The sequence below is a fragment of the Arachis stenosperma genome, chromosome 6 (assembly GCF_014773155.1).
Source record: "Arachis stenosperma cultivar V10309 chromosome 6, arast.V10309.gnm1.PFL2, whole genome shotgun sequence".
Taxonomy (NCBI): domain Eukaryota; kingdom Viridiplantae; phylum Streptophyta; class Magnoliopsida; order Fabales; family Fabaceae; genus Arachis; species Arachis stenosperma.
The window spans coordinates 7,837,843-7,856,630 of NC_080382.1; the positions used below are offsets into that span (position 1 = coordinate 7,837,843).

The 18,788-nt window shown below is 33.8% G+C and overlaps 2 protein-coding genes across 2 annotated transcripts; one reads left to right on the top strand and one right to left on the bottom strand.

Moving 5' to 3' along the window:
- Nucleotides 1-9,056: 9,056 nt before the first annotated feature.
- On the bottom strand, nucleotides 9,057-10,233 carry LOC130935716 (hydrophobic protein LTI6A-like). Its single transcript, XM_057865591.1, has 3 exons — nucleotides 10,007-10,233; nucleotides 9,817-9,912; nucleotides 9,057-9,394 (listed from the first exon to the last, which is right to left on the bottom strand). Exons 1-2 carry the CDS (start codon nucleotides 10,091-10,093, stop codon nucleotides 9,829-9,831), a joined length of 171 nt encoding a protein of 56 aa, XP_057721574.1. The 5' UTR covers nucleotides 10,094-10,233; the 3' UTR covers nucleotides 9,057-9,394; nucleotides 9,817-9,828.
- A 2,188-nt stretch (nucleotides 10,234-12,421) lies between these two features.
- On the top strand, nucleotides 12,422-15,711 carry LOC130933353 (putative pentatricopeptide repeat-containing protein At5g52630). Its single transcript, XM_057862942.1, has 3 exons — nucleotides 12,422-15,018; nucleotides 15,171-15,525; nucleotides 15,610-15,711. Exon 1 carries the CDS (start codon nucleotides 12,730-12,732, stop codon nucleotides 14,848-14,850), a length of 2,121 nt encoding a protein of 706 aa, XP_057718925.1. The 5' UTR covers nucleotides 12,422-12,729; the 3' UTR covers nucleotides 14,851-15,018; nucleotides 15,171-15,525; nucleotides 15,610-15,711.
- Nucleotides 15,712-18,788: the final 3,077 nt, after the last annotated feature.

Here is an 18,788-nt window from a genome sequence, read left to right on the forward strand (position 1 = left end):
TTAATAGCTAGAAATTTGATTTCATATGATGTATATGCAATCCGAGTATTCAATTCCTTGCGAGAAGTGGCGGAGCTTGAACATCATTTTTGGAGGAGCAAAAATTTATTAGATAAAAAAAAAATAATTATTTGAATAATTTGGGTATAAATCCACTTTTAGATTCCTTTTCAAAATGTCATTCCAAATAATTAAAATCAAATTTATTATTAAATTCAATAATTTAAAAATTGTATCCTATTTTTTCATAAATTTAGAATTGTAAAACTACCAATTAGAATTAACAATATTAAAGTTATATATATTTTTTTTTTAAAATATTAGTCTTTTTCTTAAAAAAGTATTAATTTTTTATTATTACAGTGGTAAAAAATTTGAAATATATAACCTATTAAAATATTTAAAGTTATAATTAAAATAATAAATATTAAAAAGTATAATAATTATCGAATATTTGAATGCCTTTATTTAGCAAAAGAAAAAATTGATAAAAATTGATAAAGAATAAATAAGATTAAGTTCAGTAGATAAAAAAAAGTTTACAAAATTAAGAATTTAAAAAGCTTATGCGTTAAATTTAAAGAACTAAAATAATTGTTAAGATAATGAATAAATATTATTAAATTATTATTCAATTATTTGTGTGATTTGTTCTGTTTAATATGTAGGAATATAATTGAAATTGGCCCAATAAAAAATAAAACAAGACTAAATGACATCTAGCCCACACACATAATTATGGTCCAAGACTTATTTACTACTATCACAAATATTTCTACCAGAAAAGAAAGCATAAGAAAAGAAAGAAAGTGAGCCCATATCCATAATGAAGCCCAAATAGTGATCCATTCCCAAACTCATTCTCTCGAGTACAAACTAATGAATTTAATTTTATTTCATTTTACTGCAAGCTGAATATAGAAATCATTGTTATAATTCTCTCCGTACAATATTACCGTTAGCTTTGCTTCTTTCACATGACCAGTACCGGAACCCCAGTTGAGGCTCAATACAATCGTCAGCCATCGCCAGAAGAACAAGATCAGCTAAGAAGAAGTACTAAAAAGGTGCGAAAGGATACAGAGGGCTTCTCTGGGACACAAGTACTGGTTCCAAGGGAGGAAAGCTGGATGACTGAAACCACAGAAAATGGACAAAAACAGAACAAAAAAATCACTTTTGCTCAAATGGTGAAAGGAAGTACTGAAGGAGATCAAATGGAAGACGATAGTCTCAGTGAGGAGGAAGAAGAGAAAAAAACAGAAGATGGAAAAGGAGCAGCTAATGATAGCGGAAAAAAGCATAATGGAGTGGACTCCCAAAGCAGTGAAAGCAAAGGAATCAGAGTGGAAGAAGTGGAGAAGGGGCTCTATAACATTGTTATTAGTGAGTCCATAGAGAGGGAACTGTGGAAACCTTGGTGGGACTCTTTTATAGTAAAATTACTAGGAAGAAGGGTTGGATATGCAGCCATGAAAAGGAGGCTGGAAAATATGTGGAGTAAGAAAGGGAGTATAGACGTTATTGACTTGAGCAATGACTATTATCTAGTGAAATTTTACTCATCTGAAGACTTTGATTTCGCTCTACTAGAGGGACCATGGAAAATCTATGACCACTACTTAACACTGAGAATGTGGGAGCCAAACTTCAATCCTTTGGAAGCCACTATTGACAAAGTGACAGCATGGGTAAGATTGCCAGGACTGCCTATTGAATTATATGATAGAACTGTGCTGAGGCAAATTGGCAATTTAATTGGGAGAACAACAAAAGTTGATAACAACACGGCAGACATGAGCAGGGGCAAGTTTGCTAGGCTGTGCGTTGAGGTTGATCTAACCAAACCATTACTGGAAAGATATTTGATAAATGGTAGGGAGTATCACATTGAATATGAGGGTATCCACCATATTTGTTTCACCTGCGAAAGAGTAGATCATGATCAACAACACTGCCCAAACAAGAAGAGAAAGGAAGAAACAACAAAAAAGCAACAAGAGAATCAAAATGCTGAATCTAATACAGGTGTACAGCAAGAAAACAACAGTAAAAAACAACAAGACCTGCAAAAAGAGAAAGCTAGCACAAGCAAGAATGACATGGGGAAGCAAGTAATTAATGAGAACAATAGTAGTTTTGGTGAATGGATGGTGGTCCAGAGGCCAAAAAGAGGAAAGAAAGCACAAAAAGAAGATGTTATCAGAAACGGAGAGGAAACAAGTAGACAAAGAGAAGTCCCACAAACAAAAAGAAACCAAGGCAGATTTGGCGTGCTACATATAGAGGAAAATCCAAAAGCCCAAGGGCAAGGAATTGAAGAACAAAGGGAACAAGAGAAGGACACACAAGGGAAAAGAGAGAAGGAACAGCAAAACAAAAGCAAGACAAAAAGCACAACCAGAACAAAAACAAAGTGAAAAGAGCAGTCAGCCAGCTCAAAAAGTAAAGGCCAAACAGAACAACACCAAGAACACAGAAAAGCAAGCACAAAGAAACCAAGAACCAGAGCAAAATCAAAAGAAAACAGGGGAACAAAGAGAGTCTACTACAATGCAAATTGAAAGGGTGAACCATAACCACTATGAAGAGAATTGGATGGAGGCAAAATCCTCAACTCCATCTTCCATGGAGGAAGGGATTGAACCTTCTAACCAAAACCAACAAAAGGAAGGAAGACCCCCTGACCTTATGGAAGCGGACGTAATAGAAAAAGAAGATATAGTGATGGATTCCTTGGAAAAGGAGCCAAGCATGAGAATAATTGAAGGGGTGGACTTCACCACACCAGACATGAGTATATTAGAGGATGTGGAAATGTAGATGCATTGATGCTTTCTCTTTAGCTTTAGCTTTCTACTTTCTGACTGTTGTTTGGATTAAATAACTGGTTCTAATTTGCCTTTTCTATCATCCTTTTGTTTTAATGATTACTCTTATTTGGAATGTGCGAGGTGCGGCTAGCGAGACTTTTAGGCGAATCTTTAAAGAAATCATGAGACAACATAGACCAGACATTGCTATTCTTTTGGAAACTAAGTACAGTGGAGACACAGCAAAAAGGGTGATACATAACCTTGGTTTCTCTTACTCTATTTTGGAAGAAGCTCAGGGATTTGTAGGAGGCATATGGATCTGCTGGAATAGACCAGATATCAACATAACCACCATAGAAAATCATAGTCAATATTTACATGTTAAAATTCAAACTCAGAGTGAAAAGGAATGGTTCCTCACAGCAGTCTATGCCAGTCCTCAAAGCCAAAATAGAAGGGAATTATGGCCTAAAATTCTTAATATAGCTAATCAGATAATGGGAGATTGGTTGATAGCTGGTGATTTTAATGAAATTAAAGACAACTCAGAAAAAAAAGGCGGTGCTACTATTAGTAACAGAGATTGCAATGTGTTCTCCGGATGGATAAATAGATGGGGTCTAATTGATTTGGGTTTCATAGGGTCTCGCTACACTTGGAGAGGACCACAATGGGAAGGACAAGATAGAGTCTTTAAAAGATTAGACAGAGCCCTCGCTAATCATTCTTGGAGGACAAGGTTTCATGAAGCCGTGGTAGAAGTGCTTGCGAGAACAAACTCTGACCACCACCCCCTCCTTATCAGAAATGAAAGACAGAGGGGGAGAGGCCAAGATAGACCATTCAGATTCGAAGCTATGTGGGGAATGCATCAAGATTTTCAAAACTGCCTGAATACTAGCTGGAACAAGAACAACTCTCTCTTAGGATCCTTGGTGGATCTTAAAGAAGACCTCCAAAAGTGGAATAAAGAAATTTTTGGAAATATCTTCAAGATCAAGAGAAGAATTTTGAACAGAATAAGTGGCATTCAGAGGAGTAGATCTTATGGTAATAATCGGTATTTGGACAAATTAGAGCAAGATCTCAATAAAGAGTTAGAAGACGTTCTAGATAAAGAAGAGACTTTTTGGATGCAAAAATCAAGACAACAATGGATAGTGGAAGGAGATAGGAACACCAAATATTATCATACTAAGACTGTCATTAGGAGAAGAAGGAACAAAATTCAGAAATTCAGAAGAACAGATGGAAGCTGGATAGAAGAGGATGATGAATTGAAAGAACATATCATAAACCATTTTCAAAGCATCTATCAAGAACAGGTGAGCATTAGTCCAATTGAAAACTTATATGATACTTTACCTAATTTCAGCGCTTGTGTTTACAGGAAACACATAGCGGAGCCCACTGAAGAGGAAATAAAAAATGCTCTCTACAGTATTGGATCGTTTAAAGCACCAGGAAGTGACGGATTTCCATCTCTCATCTACAAGAATAACTGGGATTTAATGAAAGGGAAGCTGTATGATTTTATCAACTGCTGCTGGCAATATCCGGATCTTATAAAGCAATGCAACAACACTCTACTAACTCTTGTGCCTAAACTTATTAGCCCGGAATTTATCTCTCAATTTCGGCCTATTGCTCTATGCAATGTGAGTTACAAAGTTTTGACCAAGATTTTGGTGGAAAGAATCAAACCGCATTTGAATGATAGAATAGCAGTCAACCAATCAAGTTTTATTCCAGGAAGGAAGATTCAAGATAATATTCTTATTGCAAAAGAGATGATGCACACCATGAGGCGCATGAAAGGAAAGAAGCAATTTATGGCCATTAAAATTGACTTCGAGAAAGCCTATGACAGGCTTAACTGGAGTTTCTTGGAGAAAAGACTTCAGGAGTTTAAATTCCCGGAGCAATTAAGTAAAATCATTATGTCTTGCATTCAATCTGTCACTTATAATATCATTTGGAATGGTAGCAGAACTGAAGAATTTACTCCTAACAGAGGATTGAGGCAGGGAGACCCATTATCTCCCTATCTCTTTGTCATCTGTATGGATAAATTATCCTATTTAATTGAGAATAATGTGCAAAATGAAAATTGGAGACCCATGAAAGTTGGGAGAGAAGGACTGAACATTTCTCACCTTATGTTTGCGGATGACCTTTTACTATTTGCAGAAGCTACTAATGACCAAATAATGAATGTTATGCAAGTGATGGATAATTTTTGTAAGGCCTCAGGCCTTAAGATTAATAAGGAAAAAACTTCTATAGTTTTTTCTAAAGGTGCAACTGCTACCACTAGACAGGAGATCTCCAATCTCTCAGGTTTCAAAGAGCAAAAGGATCTTGGAAGATATCTTGGAGCCCTCATCACCAACAATAGGAGGAGTACAAATAATTTTAAAGATATTTTGGGAAGAGTCCATAGCAAGCTGAAAGGGTGGAAGACTAAATGTTTGTCTTTGGCAGGGAGACTTACGCTAGCTCAAACTATTATAAATCCAGCTTTGAACTACAATATGCAACATGAGAGGATACCCAAAGGAATATGTCTGGAGATGGAAAAGATTCAAAGAAGTTTCATCTGGGGAGAGGAGCCTAACCAAAGAAGAATGCACCTGATTGGTTGGAAAACCCTCTGTCAACCGAAGCACTTGGGGGTCTTGGATTCAGAAAACTTTCAACCATGAATGATGCGTTCATGCTCAAAATAATATGCCAAGCAATGGAAAATCCGGAAGCTCTTTGGGTGAGGGTGTTATCCCATAAATACTGTCATGGGGGAAGATTAAACAACAATACAAATTATAAACCTACGGACTCAAGTTTGTGGAAGGAGCTGAAAAAGATCTGGCCTGTTTTTCAAGAGCATTCTGTTCACTATGTTAGCAACGGCTTATCCACCTATTTCTGGAGAGATCAATGGGTGGAAAGGGAAGGTATTTTAATAGAAAAGGCTATTAATCCTGTCAATGTGGATTTGGATAGTTTTGTGTGGGAATGGACATCTACAAATGGTGAGTGGGATTTAGAAAAGCTCAGACTCCATCTACCGCAAGACAGCATTGAAAAGATATGTCACATGAGCCCTCCAAAGGAAGAAAATGAGGATGACAAGGTGGGATGGAAGCTTTCAATTGATGGAAATTTTGCAGTCAACACAACATACAAAAGTCTCTCAAACTGGCCAGAAAAGGTAAAAACTATTTGGACAGAGCTATGGAGTTGGAAGGGACCTCAGCGAGCAAAAGTTTTCGTTTGGACAGCTATGCATAATAGAGTCATGACAAATCATAGAAAGACAAAATTATTTGGGGGAAATGGGGAATGTCAATTATGCAGAGGAGGCCAAGAAGATCTGTTGCACGCTTTAAGGGACTGTCCTAAAGTTTCCACCATATGGATAAAACTCATTAAAACAACAGAAATTCCAAGATTTTTCCATCTCAATTGGGAAAACTGGATTGAAGTCAATTTTAGGCAACAAATGGGTAATAATCAGAATTTTGAGTGGAGGGATATCTTCATTCTAGCTATCTGGAGACTTTGGTATTGGCGCAATAGAGAAATTCATGAACAAAACTACAAGAGACCACCCAACCCACAAACAGAAATCATCAAACAAGTGACTGAAATTAAAGAAGCAATTGAGAGGTCTTACAAGGTCGGTCGCATAGGAAGGAGAATAGAGAAGCATGTCAAGTGGAAGCCACCTTCAGAGGGATGGGTGAAGTTGAACACAGACGGGGCTTCACAGAAGAACCCAAGCAGAAGTGGTTGCGGCGGTCTTCTGAGAAATAATGAAGGACGGTGGATTGCGGGTTTTTCGCATCGAACTGGAGAAGCGACGGCGTTCACAGCAGAACTATGGGGAGTGGTAAAGGGATTAGAGCTTGCATGGACGATGGGTTTCAAGAAAGTGGTCGTGGAAGTAGATGCTGCTGCGGTGGTTCAAAGACTCAATGGAGGAAAGAAATTGGCCTCCCATCCAAATCCTGTAATTAGAAAAGTAAATGAGTGGAAAAGAAAGGATTGGAGTATTCGTTTTGTACAAATTTATAGAGAAGGCAATAGATGTGCTGATTGCCTAGCAAAAAAGAGTTTAAATCTAGATGATGAGTTTGTGTTTTGGGATTTACCTCCTTTAGATCTAGTTAGTATCCTCCGTGATGATGAAATAGGGGCTACCTTACCCCGTTTAGTTTGTATTTAGGCTTTTATTTTCTGGGTTTTTATAACCCCGTTTCAATACCAAAAAAAAAAAAAAATTTATTTCATTTGAACCAATTCACTTTACATCACCAAAATTAAAACTCTCTCTTCTCTCTTCTCTTTCACGTCACCTGAACTCTTTGAATCAAGAAGAAAGAAAAAAAAATTATGTAATTAGGACAAAATCAAAGATACAAAAAAAAAAGCTTTCCAATTTTAAGTAAGAAGAGAAAGTCAAGGAGATTAGGATAAAAGACAATATCTCATTCAAGGACAAATCATAAAAAATAAATTTTAGATTCGTGCTTCATTGAATTTCGACGAAAAAAATCATCTCTTTATATACATAGAAGTAGAAAGTTGAAAATGTTGAAGATGATGGTGCTCTACTGTGAATCAACGCTCAAGAATTTGACTTGGAGCCAAAACAAAAATACACGGTTTCGATTTAAGAGGCAAGATGAAAAAGAATATTGAAAATATAGTTGCATGTTTGATTTGGTCAATACTTCTACCTTTTCTCTCCTGTGTCACGCCGCTGCTACTATTGATTCTTGGAGAAGAAGACTAACAAGTGCTGAAACAAGTTTCAACTCTATGAAACTTCACTCCTCTATTGAAAGGGGTGAACGATCAAGGATTGAAAAAAATGAGAGAGAGAATTACATTTGGATTTCCGTAGTTTAGTGAGCTATTTATTCTTCTCTTTCATGAGTTTCATTGAGTATCTTTTTTTGTCTAGCCTTTCTGTATTTCAATAGTACGGTAAAAGGTAAAATTGTGAGGTTTTTAAGAAAAAGTCATTGGGTGGAAAAAGGCAAAGAGCTAGATTTAGAGAAAAAGTTATAGTTATTGAGAAAAATTTTTATAAGTTTTTCTGTTTTATTGTCATGATCCTGAGAAGATTTTCTTACAAGTTGGGTTAGTACTTTGCCCTTGAAAAGTTAGGGAGAGTTCCTAATCAAATTTAGTTTGGGTTAGAAATTGAATTTGTCCTAGATAGGATTAGTTAGAATCCTAGAGAGAATTGGTGAATATAATTCTGTTGAAAAATAGTAAAATTTCATCACTGTTGTCATGGAGATCGGTCTTTGTTTTTGGTTCTGCATTATAAGAGACAAAACTGAAGCATCTTCTGATTCTACTATTCAGCAATACTTTTTTATTACACCACTTACACGTAACTCTGTTTTGACTCCTACCGCGTCAAGAAACAAAATTATAGTCTTTCCTATTTTCAGCTCATTGTATCTCAACTAAACTCAACATTAAAAGTAAAAAAAAAAATGAGGCCAAAATTCAATCCCTTTTTCTTAGATATTGATAACTATCATTATAAAATATGCTAAAGAATAATCAGAATTTATTATTTTTAACCAGTAATTAGTCATCAATATTTAAAAATGTAGGCTAACATTTTTCATTTTAAAAAGGTTTTGTGGTTTTATATTTATTTAATTAAATGTTTTAGTTAGTCAAAATTTTATTTAAGTTCATCTCATCTATTAATCTAATACATTGTATATTATTACAATTGAGTATAGATTTAAACCCAATTCTCTAAGATATTTGATTTAAAAAAACAAAAATATGAATCAATTGAGTAACTAATACTACATGTAAGAAAATTACTAAGTTTTTTTCCAAAAATTTTGGGGGGCTATGACTCCAAAAGAAAGATTCGCCGATGTTTACGAGAGTAGTTAAATTAAATAAACGGCTTCTTTAGTTATTTTCAAGAAAAAGACCGATATAAATGATACTAAAAAGATCGATATCTGTTATTATCATTGCATGGTCCACCTTAACCTGTTCATGTTTTGCATTGGCTATGGTTGCGGGACATGGCCAAAGCATAAACCATGTGAGTTCTAACAACTAATTATAATAAGGTGTAATGAGAATAAATGAATAATAATTGATGAATAAATCAATTTTATTAATTTGAAAATAATAATTGATAACTAACTAGTAGAACATTTTGACATGAAATGAATACATTGTTAATTAGGATTGAGGAGCAAAATTATTATTGACCCTGACTAGCAAGTACTATCTTTCAATTCATTCGGTTGTCCAAACTCCAAACAAGTATAGAGAGATTAGAGACCACATCAAGTCCCACTCTTGGTTGTTACATACAACAAAATAAAGCACGGAAAATAATAATAATTAATTAACACGTCACTAAAAAAGGGATATTGACAGTGATACACTGAGAATAAAACAAAAGAAGAAAAAAGAATCACTTTTTAATTAACCCATCAAAGATCAAACGGCTACAGAAAAACAGGAATATCTGAACTGAAACACGCGGAATGCACTTGAAAACTATACTGTTCATTGGCCACCTGTCAAAACATGAATTCATCTTCATAAGGTAAGTAAAATGTCCTACCTTGTAAGCAACTTCTTGTTAAAGGAACTTAATTATATATATTATTGACAAAATAGAAAGCAAAGTTGGTTACAAGTGGCCCAAGAGTCACCTAATCAACATTATTTAGCATCAAATTAGTGGGAGTTATTGGACCTACATGTCCCTTTCCCATTTCTACTTTTTATCAGAATCATATTCTAGTGACTGACGTGATTCTGAATTTCATTATTCTAAGGTAATAGCTTTTGCCTTCAATTATTTCTAAGCTACAATTTTATGTTATAGACAGGCTTAGCATATAATTAATTGAAATCTATGATAATTTTATTAAATAAAATAAGCAAGTAAAAAAATTGAAAAAAAAAAAGGGATCGAAAAGAAATTATTACGTACCAAAGATGATGATCACTTGGTGATAGCATAAACAGCATAAATAATTCCAGGGAGATATCCAAAAAGGGTGAGTACCAAACAGATCCAGAACTCTACCTGCACAAGTAATTAACAAGAGAGTTAATTAAAGTAATGATTAATTAAGAAGAGAGAGTGATAAGAAGGAAGGTAATTAATTAAGAAAACGTACATGGCAGCCGTACTTGAGGAAGACCCCAAGAGGAGGAAGGATGATGGCGAGGAGGATGTCTATGCAGGTGGCTGTGCCTTCCGCCATTTTTGATTAAACTTAAGTTACAATAATAACTGCTTCTGCTGCTTGTATTTGAGAAGATTTCGTATTTGATAGTGCTATCTCTGAATGTGGAGGTTCCATATTTATAGCATGAAGCAGGCAACGGATTAATTCAAGGCCGTTATCATGCACGTGGCACCTTTACTTTCGCAAATGCATATTTTAACAATAAATTATTGAAAAATTATAGGTAGACAATAAAAATATTAAACAATATAAATAATAGGTATATTGAATATTTATTTTATTAAGTATACAGATATTTATTTTAATATTAAGATTTAAGTGAATAATTTAAAAACATAGTGTATTTTTATTTGATTAGTGATTGTTCATGTTGTTTAAGATAGTCATTATTTATCTAGTACTTTCTTAAATTATTATATTATTTTACAACAAATTATATTTTCTCTAAGGATTTTTTTTCAATAAATTTTTAAATAAATATTTATATAATCAATTGTGTATAAATTAATATTTAATAATTATTTATATTAAAATTTATCAATAATTTTGATATTTTATTTTATATTTTTTAATAATTATTATTATGATTCTTTAATAATCAATAGTCATTATCATTGTTATATAATCTACAACAGATTGTATTATGATGCTAAACATGTTATTTTTTAAACTATTTTTTAATAAAAGTATTATGTAATAACCATACATAAATTAATATTTAATAATTATTAATGTTAAACTTTGTCGGTAATATTCTAATATTTCATTTCATATATTTTTAGTTATTATTATTATAATACTTTTTTATATTTTGGAGATTCAATGAATCAATCATTAATAATTAATAATCAAGAATTTAATAATTCTAATTCTACAACAGATTATATTTTTATGCTAAATATATTGACGTGTTACACACTATTTTTTTAGAAAAATATTATGTAATCAATCATATATAAATTAATATTTAATAATTAATTATATTGAGATTTGTTAATAATTTTAATATTTTATTTCATTTCTTTTAGTAATTATCATTATTCTTTCTTATATTTTTTGTAAAATAATAATTATAATATTTATTTTATATTCTTTTAAAAATTAATACGATTTTTTTATATTTATGTAAATGTTATATATAATATTTTATTTTACTATTCATAATTTAAAAAGTCCTATAAATGCATGAATCTAATGATTTTAATTAATCGTATAATGCTTTTTTATAAGTGTATTAAAATTAAACTTATTTAATTAAGCATCTTCTTTTGTAAAGTTTTTCAATTTATTAAATTCCATGACTTAATTTGAGTTGTATTAGATTCGTAAAGCTTGAATCTTTTTCAAAGTTAGTTTACTTATTGGTTTTGAGAATATATTGGAAATTATCTTTTTTTCATCCAACAAAATAGTAGATAAATAAGGATTAAAAGTTTCCTAGCAAATCCTAAATCTTTAGTAAAATAATTGGTTAAATATTTGAACCTAGCATTAAAGTAGGACAAATTTCATCTTAGGAGAGAAAACTTGTAAACAAAATAATGAAAGGCTAGCTTTTGTATTTTGTAATGGATTCTTGAGATGATAGAAACAGTGCAACAGCTAAGACGTGGCTCGTACGATTAAGACCCATCCAAATACAATAAAACAAAAAACAGAATAACACGGATCTCGTGTTTATTTTTAACGATATCTCTATCTCCGGCGTTAAGATACATAGATATTGGTAACATCTCATTTCTATCTACAAAACTTTGCAAGATTTCAATTTATTTAAGGAGTTTATATTTATCTTCCCGGCCAATTAAATGTGTTTAGCTGCAAGATTTTTAGAAGGTTTTGATGCAACATAGGACATGTCGAAAATTAATTATCTATATAAAATATATAAAAAAATAAAATAGTAAATTATTATTTTTAATTATTATTTAATTATATTAATTAAAATTTTTAAATATATTTTTTAATTTAATAATATATTTTATTTTATATTTTTTAAATATTAATAACTAAAAATAATAAATTTTGAGAACTCTTTCAATATTTTAATTTTTGAAAAAAGCGAAAGAGATAAATAGGGGGAACGCGCAAGGCTTTTTGGTCGGCCGGCATTAAAGGAAGGAAGGAAGTAACTGGAGTCGAGAATGGAGGAATTGGTTTAACCTGATCCCATCACGTCATTCACGTGTGGGTGGCTGGGCTGGCTGCCACTGCCTCCTTCCATGTGCATGCATATATTGACATATGGAATTTATTCTCTCGTATTATTACTCGGCATGGTGCAATGTGCACAAGTATAAATTAAAGTCTTCCTAAGAAAGCAATGATCTGGGAGAAAGCGAATGAACTTAACTAATTAGCTTCCCATCTCCTCCACATGCACCCAGCCAGCCACCCCCGGCCGACACGTTCACTTCACATGATGCCATGCTGTTTAAACTTTAAACCACCTTAATCCCCCTTTCATTCTTTGCTTCTGCTTTACGATAATTAATTAACAAAGGGGTAGCCAGAAGCCAGTAGCCTGTAGCCACTTCTCTACTTGGGCCTTGGCGAGGCCCAAATCATAAGGCCTGGCCCAACAACAAAACAAAGCAAATTAGTTGGTTAGTGGTTCTTCTAAGTTACTAGCCTTGTATCTCTTTTATGAAATGAAACTTGGGTTTCTACTAAGACAGTATGTTATTAGCAGAAGGAGCAAATTTGCAGTGCAATTCCATGAATATCATCACTCACCGGATCAGCTCAATTCCGTCATCAACAATGCTTCTCAATTCAAGAACCTCAAACACGCCACGCAAATCCACACCCGAATCATCACAGCCAACTACGCCTCCCACCCTATACTCTTCAACAACCTCCTCCTCCTGTACGCCAAATGCGGTTCCATCCATCATTCCCTCCTCTTCTTTACGTCAACCCCACGCGCCTCCATCAACGTCGTCACTTTCACCACCCTCATCACCTACCTCTCGCGTTTTAACAACCCATTCCTTGCCATCTCCTACTTCAACCGCATGAGATGCACCGGCATTTATCCCAACAATTACACATTCTCTGCCGTCTTGCCCGCTTGCGCCCACACAAACCTTGTTACCCACGGCCAACAACTGCATGCTTTGGTTTATAAACATGGATTTGACACTGATACCTTTGTGGCTAGTGCCTTGCTTGACATGTACGCTAAGTGTGGCTCTATGTATTTGGCACAGAAGCTGTTCGATGAAATGCCCCATAGAAACCTTGTCTCTTGGAACTCTTTGATTGTTGGGTTTTTGAAAAATAACTTGTATCATCGTGCTATTGGGATTTTTAGGGAGGTTGTCCGCCAGGCCTCGCTTCCTCCTGATCAGGTTAGCTTTTCGAGTGTGTTTGCTGCTTGTGCTGCTGTGGTTGACATGGATTTCGGCAAGCAGGTGCATGGGAATGGTTTGAAGCGTGGTTTACTTGTGTTGGTTTATGTGAAGAACTCGTTGGTGGACATGTACAGTAAATGCAGGTTGTTTGATGATGCGGCCAAGTTGTTCCATGCTGATGGAGAGAGAGATGTTGTTACCTGGAACGTAATGATCATGGGATGTGTACACAGTGAACACTTTGAGGAAGCTTGCAGCTATTTCAGGGCCATGAAGAGGGAAGGCTTCTTGCCAGATGAAGCTTCGTATTCCTCTGTTCTTCATGCTTCTGCCAGCATTGCTGCTTTAACTCAAGGAACCTTGATCCACAACCAGATATTAAAGCTTGGGCATGTGAAAAATGCATGTGTATCGAGCTCACTGGTAATGATGTATGGCAAATGTGGGAACTTGTTTGATGCTTATCGGGTATTTGAAGAAACTGAGCATCGCAATGTGGTTTGTTGGACAGCTATGATAGCGGTTTGCCACCAACATGGCTGCGCAAATGAAGCAATTGGGTTATTTGAGGACATGCTCAAAGCGGAAATTGTGCCTGAGCACATCACTTTTGTTTCTGTGCTGTCAGCTTGCAGCCATACTGGACAGGTTGAAGATGGATTTAGGTACTTCAATTCCATGAATAACATCCATAATATAGAACCTGGGCTTGAACATTATGCTTGCATGGTTGATCTGCTTGGTCGGGTTGGGCGGTTGGATGAAGCATGGAAGTTCATTGAATCAATGCCAATCAAGCCTGACTCATCAACTTGGGGGGCTTTGCTTGGAGCATGCGGAAAGTACGGCAATCTTGAAATGGGCAGGGAGGTTGCGGACAAGCTATTCAAGTTGGAACCAGATAATCCAGGAAACTATGTGCTTCTTTCTAATATCTATTCACGACATGGGATGTTGGAAAAAGCTAATGAGGTCAGGCAATTGATGGGGATCAAGGGGGTAAGGAAAGAGACTGGATGTAGCTGGATTGATGTTAAGAACAAGACCTTTATATTCACTGTGAATGATAGGTCACATTCAAGGACCGATGAGATCTATGAAATGTTACAGAAGCTAAAGGAGTTGGTAAAGAAGAGAGGATATGCTGCTAAGACACAGTTTGCAACCAACAGTGCAGAAGGGTCTGAAGAGCAGAGTTTGTGGTATCACAGTGAGAAATTAGCTCTTGCATTTGGTCTTCTGGTCCTCCCAGCTGGATCTTCTGTAAGGATAAAGAAGAATTTGAGGACTTGTGGTGATTGTCATACTGTTATGAAGTTTGCTTCGGAGATTTTTCAGAGAGAGATTATCGTAAGAGATATCAATAGGTTTCATCGATTCACTAATGGCTTGTGCTCGTGTAGAGATTATTGGTGACTGAAAGTTGAAACATATGTTAACCATATGAACAGAACTGCTTAATTCAGGGGGATTCCAGTGTGCTCCCTTTTCACTTAGTTTCAAGAATAATACTGAAGTTATAATGATTTCTGACAGAGATGCATGGCCAATCTTTTTCATGTCTTAATTCAAATGTTTATAATTGTAAGGAAAGCTTCCTTTTAACGTAACGAAATCAACCGAGATGAATTATTTTTAGTTTTTTACGTGATATGGTTTACAACGCTCTCTCCCATTGACCCACCATACACATATTCTAATTTAAATTAAATTCGATTGTGGCTATGTTGTTACAGGATTCAGGATTTATAGTTGAAGGGATATTGTTTCAAGGGCATCTGGAAAGAAATGACAATCAAATATGGAAGTGTCGAAAACATCAGAAACCATTCACACGTACAATGATATAAAATACATGCATAACCATTGACAATTAGTAGAATGCAATTTTCGCAACCAAAGAAGGAAGAACGACGTGCTTGATTTAAGAGTCTGGTTCTTGGAGAATATGAAATTTTCTTATGTACTGGTTAGTGCTAGGCACGCCTTGTAAAGATCTTCCATTGGATCAAATTAGGAGTCTTGCAAACTATGGAGAGCCTTATATTTGCTAAGTAACAAATTAAAAACAGCTGGCGCTGCTTGGTAAAGGTACTCATGCAGCATGCTACTTCTTGTATGTTTCTTTCAACTAACCAAATTAACCATGTTTATCTTAACCTGCTTTTATGTCAGGTGATCAAGTTGCATTGCTGGACTGCATACATCTAGCATATAAAAAAAATCATTTCTTATTGTTATGTTTCCACCTAAGGAGAATTAAAAATTATATTTGTATACTAAAATTAATCGTTGTATATTTATATATAAATATATATTATTTAATTTATTTTTAATATATATTTTATATAAATGACTAATTTTAATATACATGTAATAAGTTTAAATTAGAATTTTGTTATTCTTGGTTGGTTTATTTATTTCTTACGTTTGGTGTCACTGTTGATTAACGACCCACCAATACTTCTGACTGTAGTAGCGTGACAGCTCAGAAAATCTTTTCAGATTTTTCTTCCTATGTTTTTCCTCGTGGATCGTTGATAGTATGGCATTGTACTAGGTGTCCTGACCAGCTTCTGTCATTTGTTTTGAATTGAGTTATTTAATATTTATTTGCTTTTGATTGCAATCATCAAAGCGTTATGGGCACGCAGGAAACTATATATAACAACGTGCATACGTACGGGCACTTCATCCTTTTAAAAATGACAGTTTTTTAGCATTTTATTACATAATTGCTACCATGCTGATGTTTCTCTCTTCAGTCTTCAGTAATGCATGGCATTCCTTTTCTTATATATACTTTATGCACAAGAATACATGTATTATTTTTTATTTTGGTTGATAAAAAAGTTTAGCACCCTGTCCCTGTACCTTAGACATTCTTGGGCGATTAATACAGTAGATAGAGAACTATATTGGTCTTATCAGCATTATTAGTTCCTAAGCATGTTATTACTATACTATTATATCTCTCCAGTAATGATGTGTGTGTATATATATATGTAAGGAGACAACCGGAATATTTGTTTAGTTGTTTCATAGCACCATAGATTAGAGTGCTGATAAGTGATAACACCTGCTCAGTTCTGTGTTGTTGGCTGGGCATGCAAGGATTTAAGATTTAGTATTTAAAAAATCCGTGGTTGTTACATGGGAATGGCTGTCATGTGCAGAACTGCAAAGAAGCAGACATAAATTGTCTGCAAAAATTGTAAAGCAGTAACTTGGTATTTAAGTCCAATTTATTAGGGTCAAAGACTAGTGTCTAGTAGACTACAATACATTATCAGCTTCTCCTCCTTTTTAATCATTCACCCAACCAATCCATTTATTAACATTATCCTCTATCACGATTCATAAGATTATGACAATTTTTCTTTTAATTTCTTTTACCTCTAATTTGTATCTCTTATTGTTGCTTGGATATTCGAGAGAGTTTGGAAAAACAATTTCTTATGTATTTTACTGAAAGGAGTGGCTGGCCGCTGGCGGGTTATATTCATATAGTGAGTTAGAATAGATGGGTAATTTCTAGAGGTTGTGTCTTTGCATGGTCTTTTAATATTCCATCAAAGACAGAATATGTGTTCAAATAGTGAGTCAAAATGAGAAAATAGAAGAAATAAAAAGTGAAAGAACAGAATAGAATAATTTTTTTGCTTCTCATTATAATCTTACTTTTACATGCCCAAAAGAATATTCCTTTAATTTTTTTAGAAATACTGATTGAAGGATAAAGTATTTAGTACTTTTACCCTTTACTTGTGGAAGTAATAGAGTTTAGGTATAACTCAAGTATATTCTTAAAAGAAAATGTTATGTAAGTAACGAATAAGTTTTTAATCAGCTGCAATAATTACAATAAAAACTTTTAAAGATTTTCTTTAATAGATAATTAAATACTTATTTAGGAGAATGTATTATTTTATTTTTATTAATTTTTTAACATAAATTATATATTATTTTATTCTTTTCACACAAAATCCTCTTCATTATAGAATTATCTAACATTTTATACTTTTCAAGTGTCCCATTTGCGTCTTTTTAGCTGTGTAAGCAATGACATGAAGAATCAAAACAATTATTAGCTGTTGGTTGGATTCAAATTCAGATAAAGCAAGCATTGGCGAGCTAATTGTTCTATCATCTATGTGCATGCTTATTAATGCAAAGATGAGAAAAAAACAAGAAGGAATATTGAATTTGATGGCACTAAATGATGAGCTAATAATAACAGATGAGCATGCAGCACATGCACATTCAACCATGATGTAGGAATATTATATTTAATTATTTACATGATGATGATGATATTAGCAGAATGTTGTTGTAGTGTATCTATGTTGATGGAAAAACATGTTCTGACATTGTGGGTGTGGAAGTACAAGTGATTTGATGAAAATGAGGAGCCAGAAAAAGAAGAGAAGAGAGTGGCAGAGGGCAGTGGCGCATATATCCATCCATCCGAGTTGGAAAGGAGAGAAAATAGAGTCACGTGAATTTCAACCATGCACGTGAAATCCACGCCGAATGATCAGAGTTTCTTTCTTCAACTCAACACCGTCTCCGTCCCTATCTAATCTTTGCATTTGCATATGCTTCAAGGGTGCCAAGTGCCCTACAAAATGTGGGCCCACATGGGCTTGGGGCTCAGGATGCCTCCAAGTGGACGCTGCCCATCTCTCATGGGCTCCACCCACTCCTCTTGTAGTCTTCATCTACCCCATTTTGATTTGCCGCAAAAACTAGCATCTTTTCCCTTTTTTTTTTCTTTTTCTTTTTTGCCCTTTTTCTATTAAGGACGAATTTTAAAAAAAATTTATAAATGTATGTCAATGATGGAATTATGCTCTTCTGAAAACTTTTTGAATCACTCTTATTCACACGTTCATCGACGCCTTCTTAACTTATTGTTTTATGTCAATAAATATCACTTACATAAGTTAAGTAACCTTGGAATGATATGATAAAGAAGTTATTATTATTTTGGTTTTTAATATTTAGATTAAATTTTAATTTGATGTTTAATATTTTAAACGTTTTAGTTTAGTTCTAATAAATTTTAAATAAATTTAATATTGTTCTATAATTAAATTTAACACAAACAATTAGTATATTTAAAAGTCAATATAACGGTTAATTTTTGGTATGTGAATAAAATTAACCAATTAATGATTATTAATATAAAAAATTCTTTATTAATTATTCGAATCAAATTTAATAGTAAGATAATATTAAATTTGTTTAAAAAATTTTTAAACTGAAATAATACATTTAAAAAATTAAGGATCAAATTAAGATTTAACTCAAACGATGATGATCAAAACAATAACTCATCCAAAAAAGCTATC

Coding starts and splice junctions, on each gene's coding strand:
- LOC130935716 (XM_057865591.1), bottom strand. CDS start 10,093: ATGGCGGAAGGCACAGCCACCTGCATAGACATCCTCCTCGCCATCATC. Junction 9,913..10,006: donor TCCTCAAGTACGGCTGCCAT/GTACGTTTTCTT, acceptor TTACTTGTGCAG/GTAGAGTTCTGGATCTGTTT.
- LOC130933353 (XM_057862942.1), top strand. CDS start 12,730: ATGAAACTTGGGTTTCTACTAAGACAGTATGTTATTAGCAGAAGGAGC.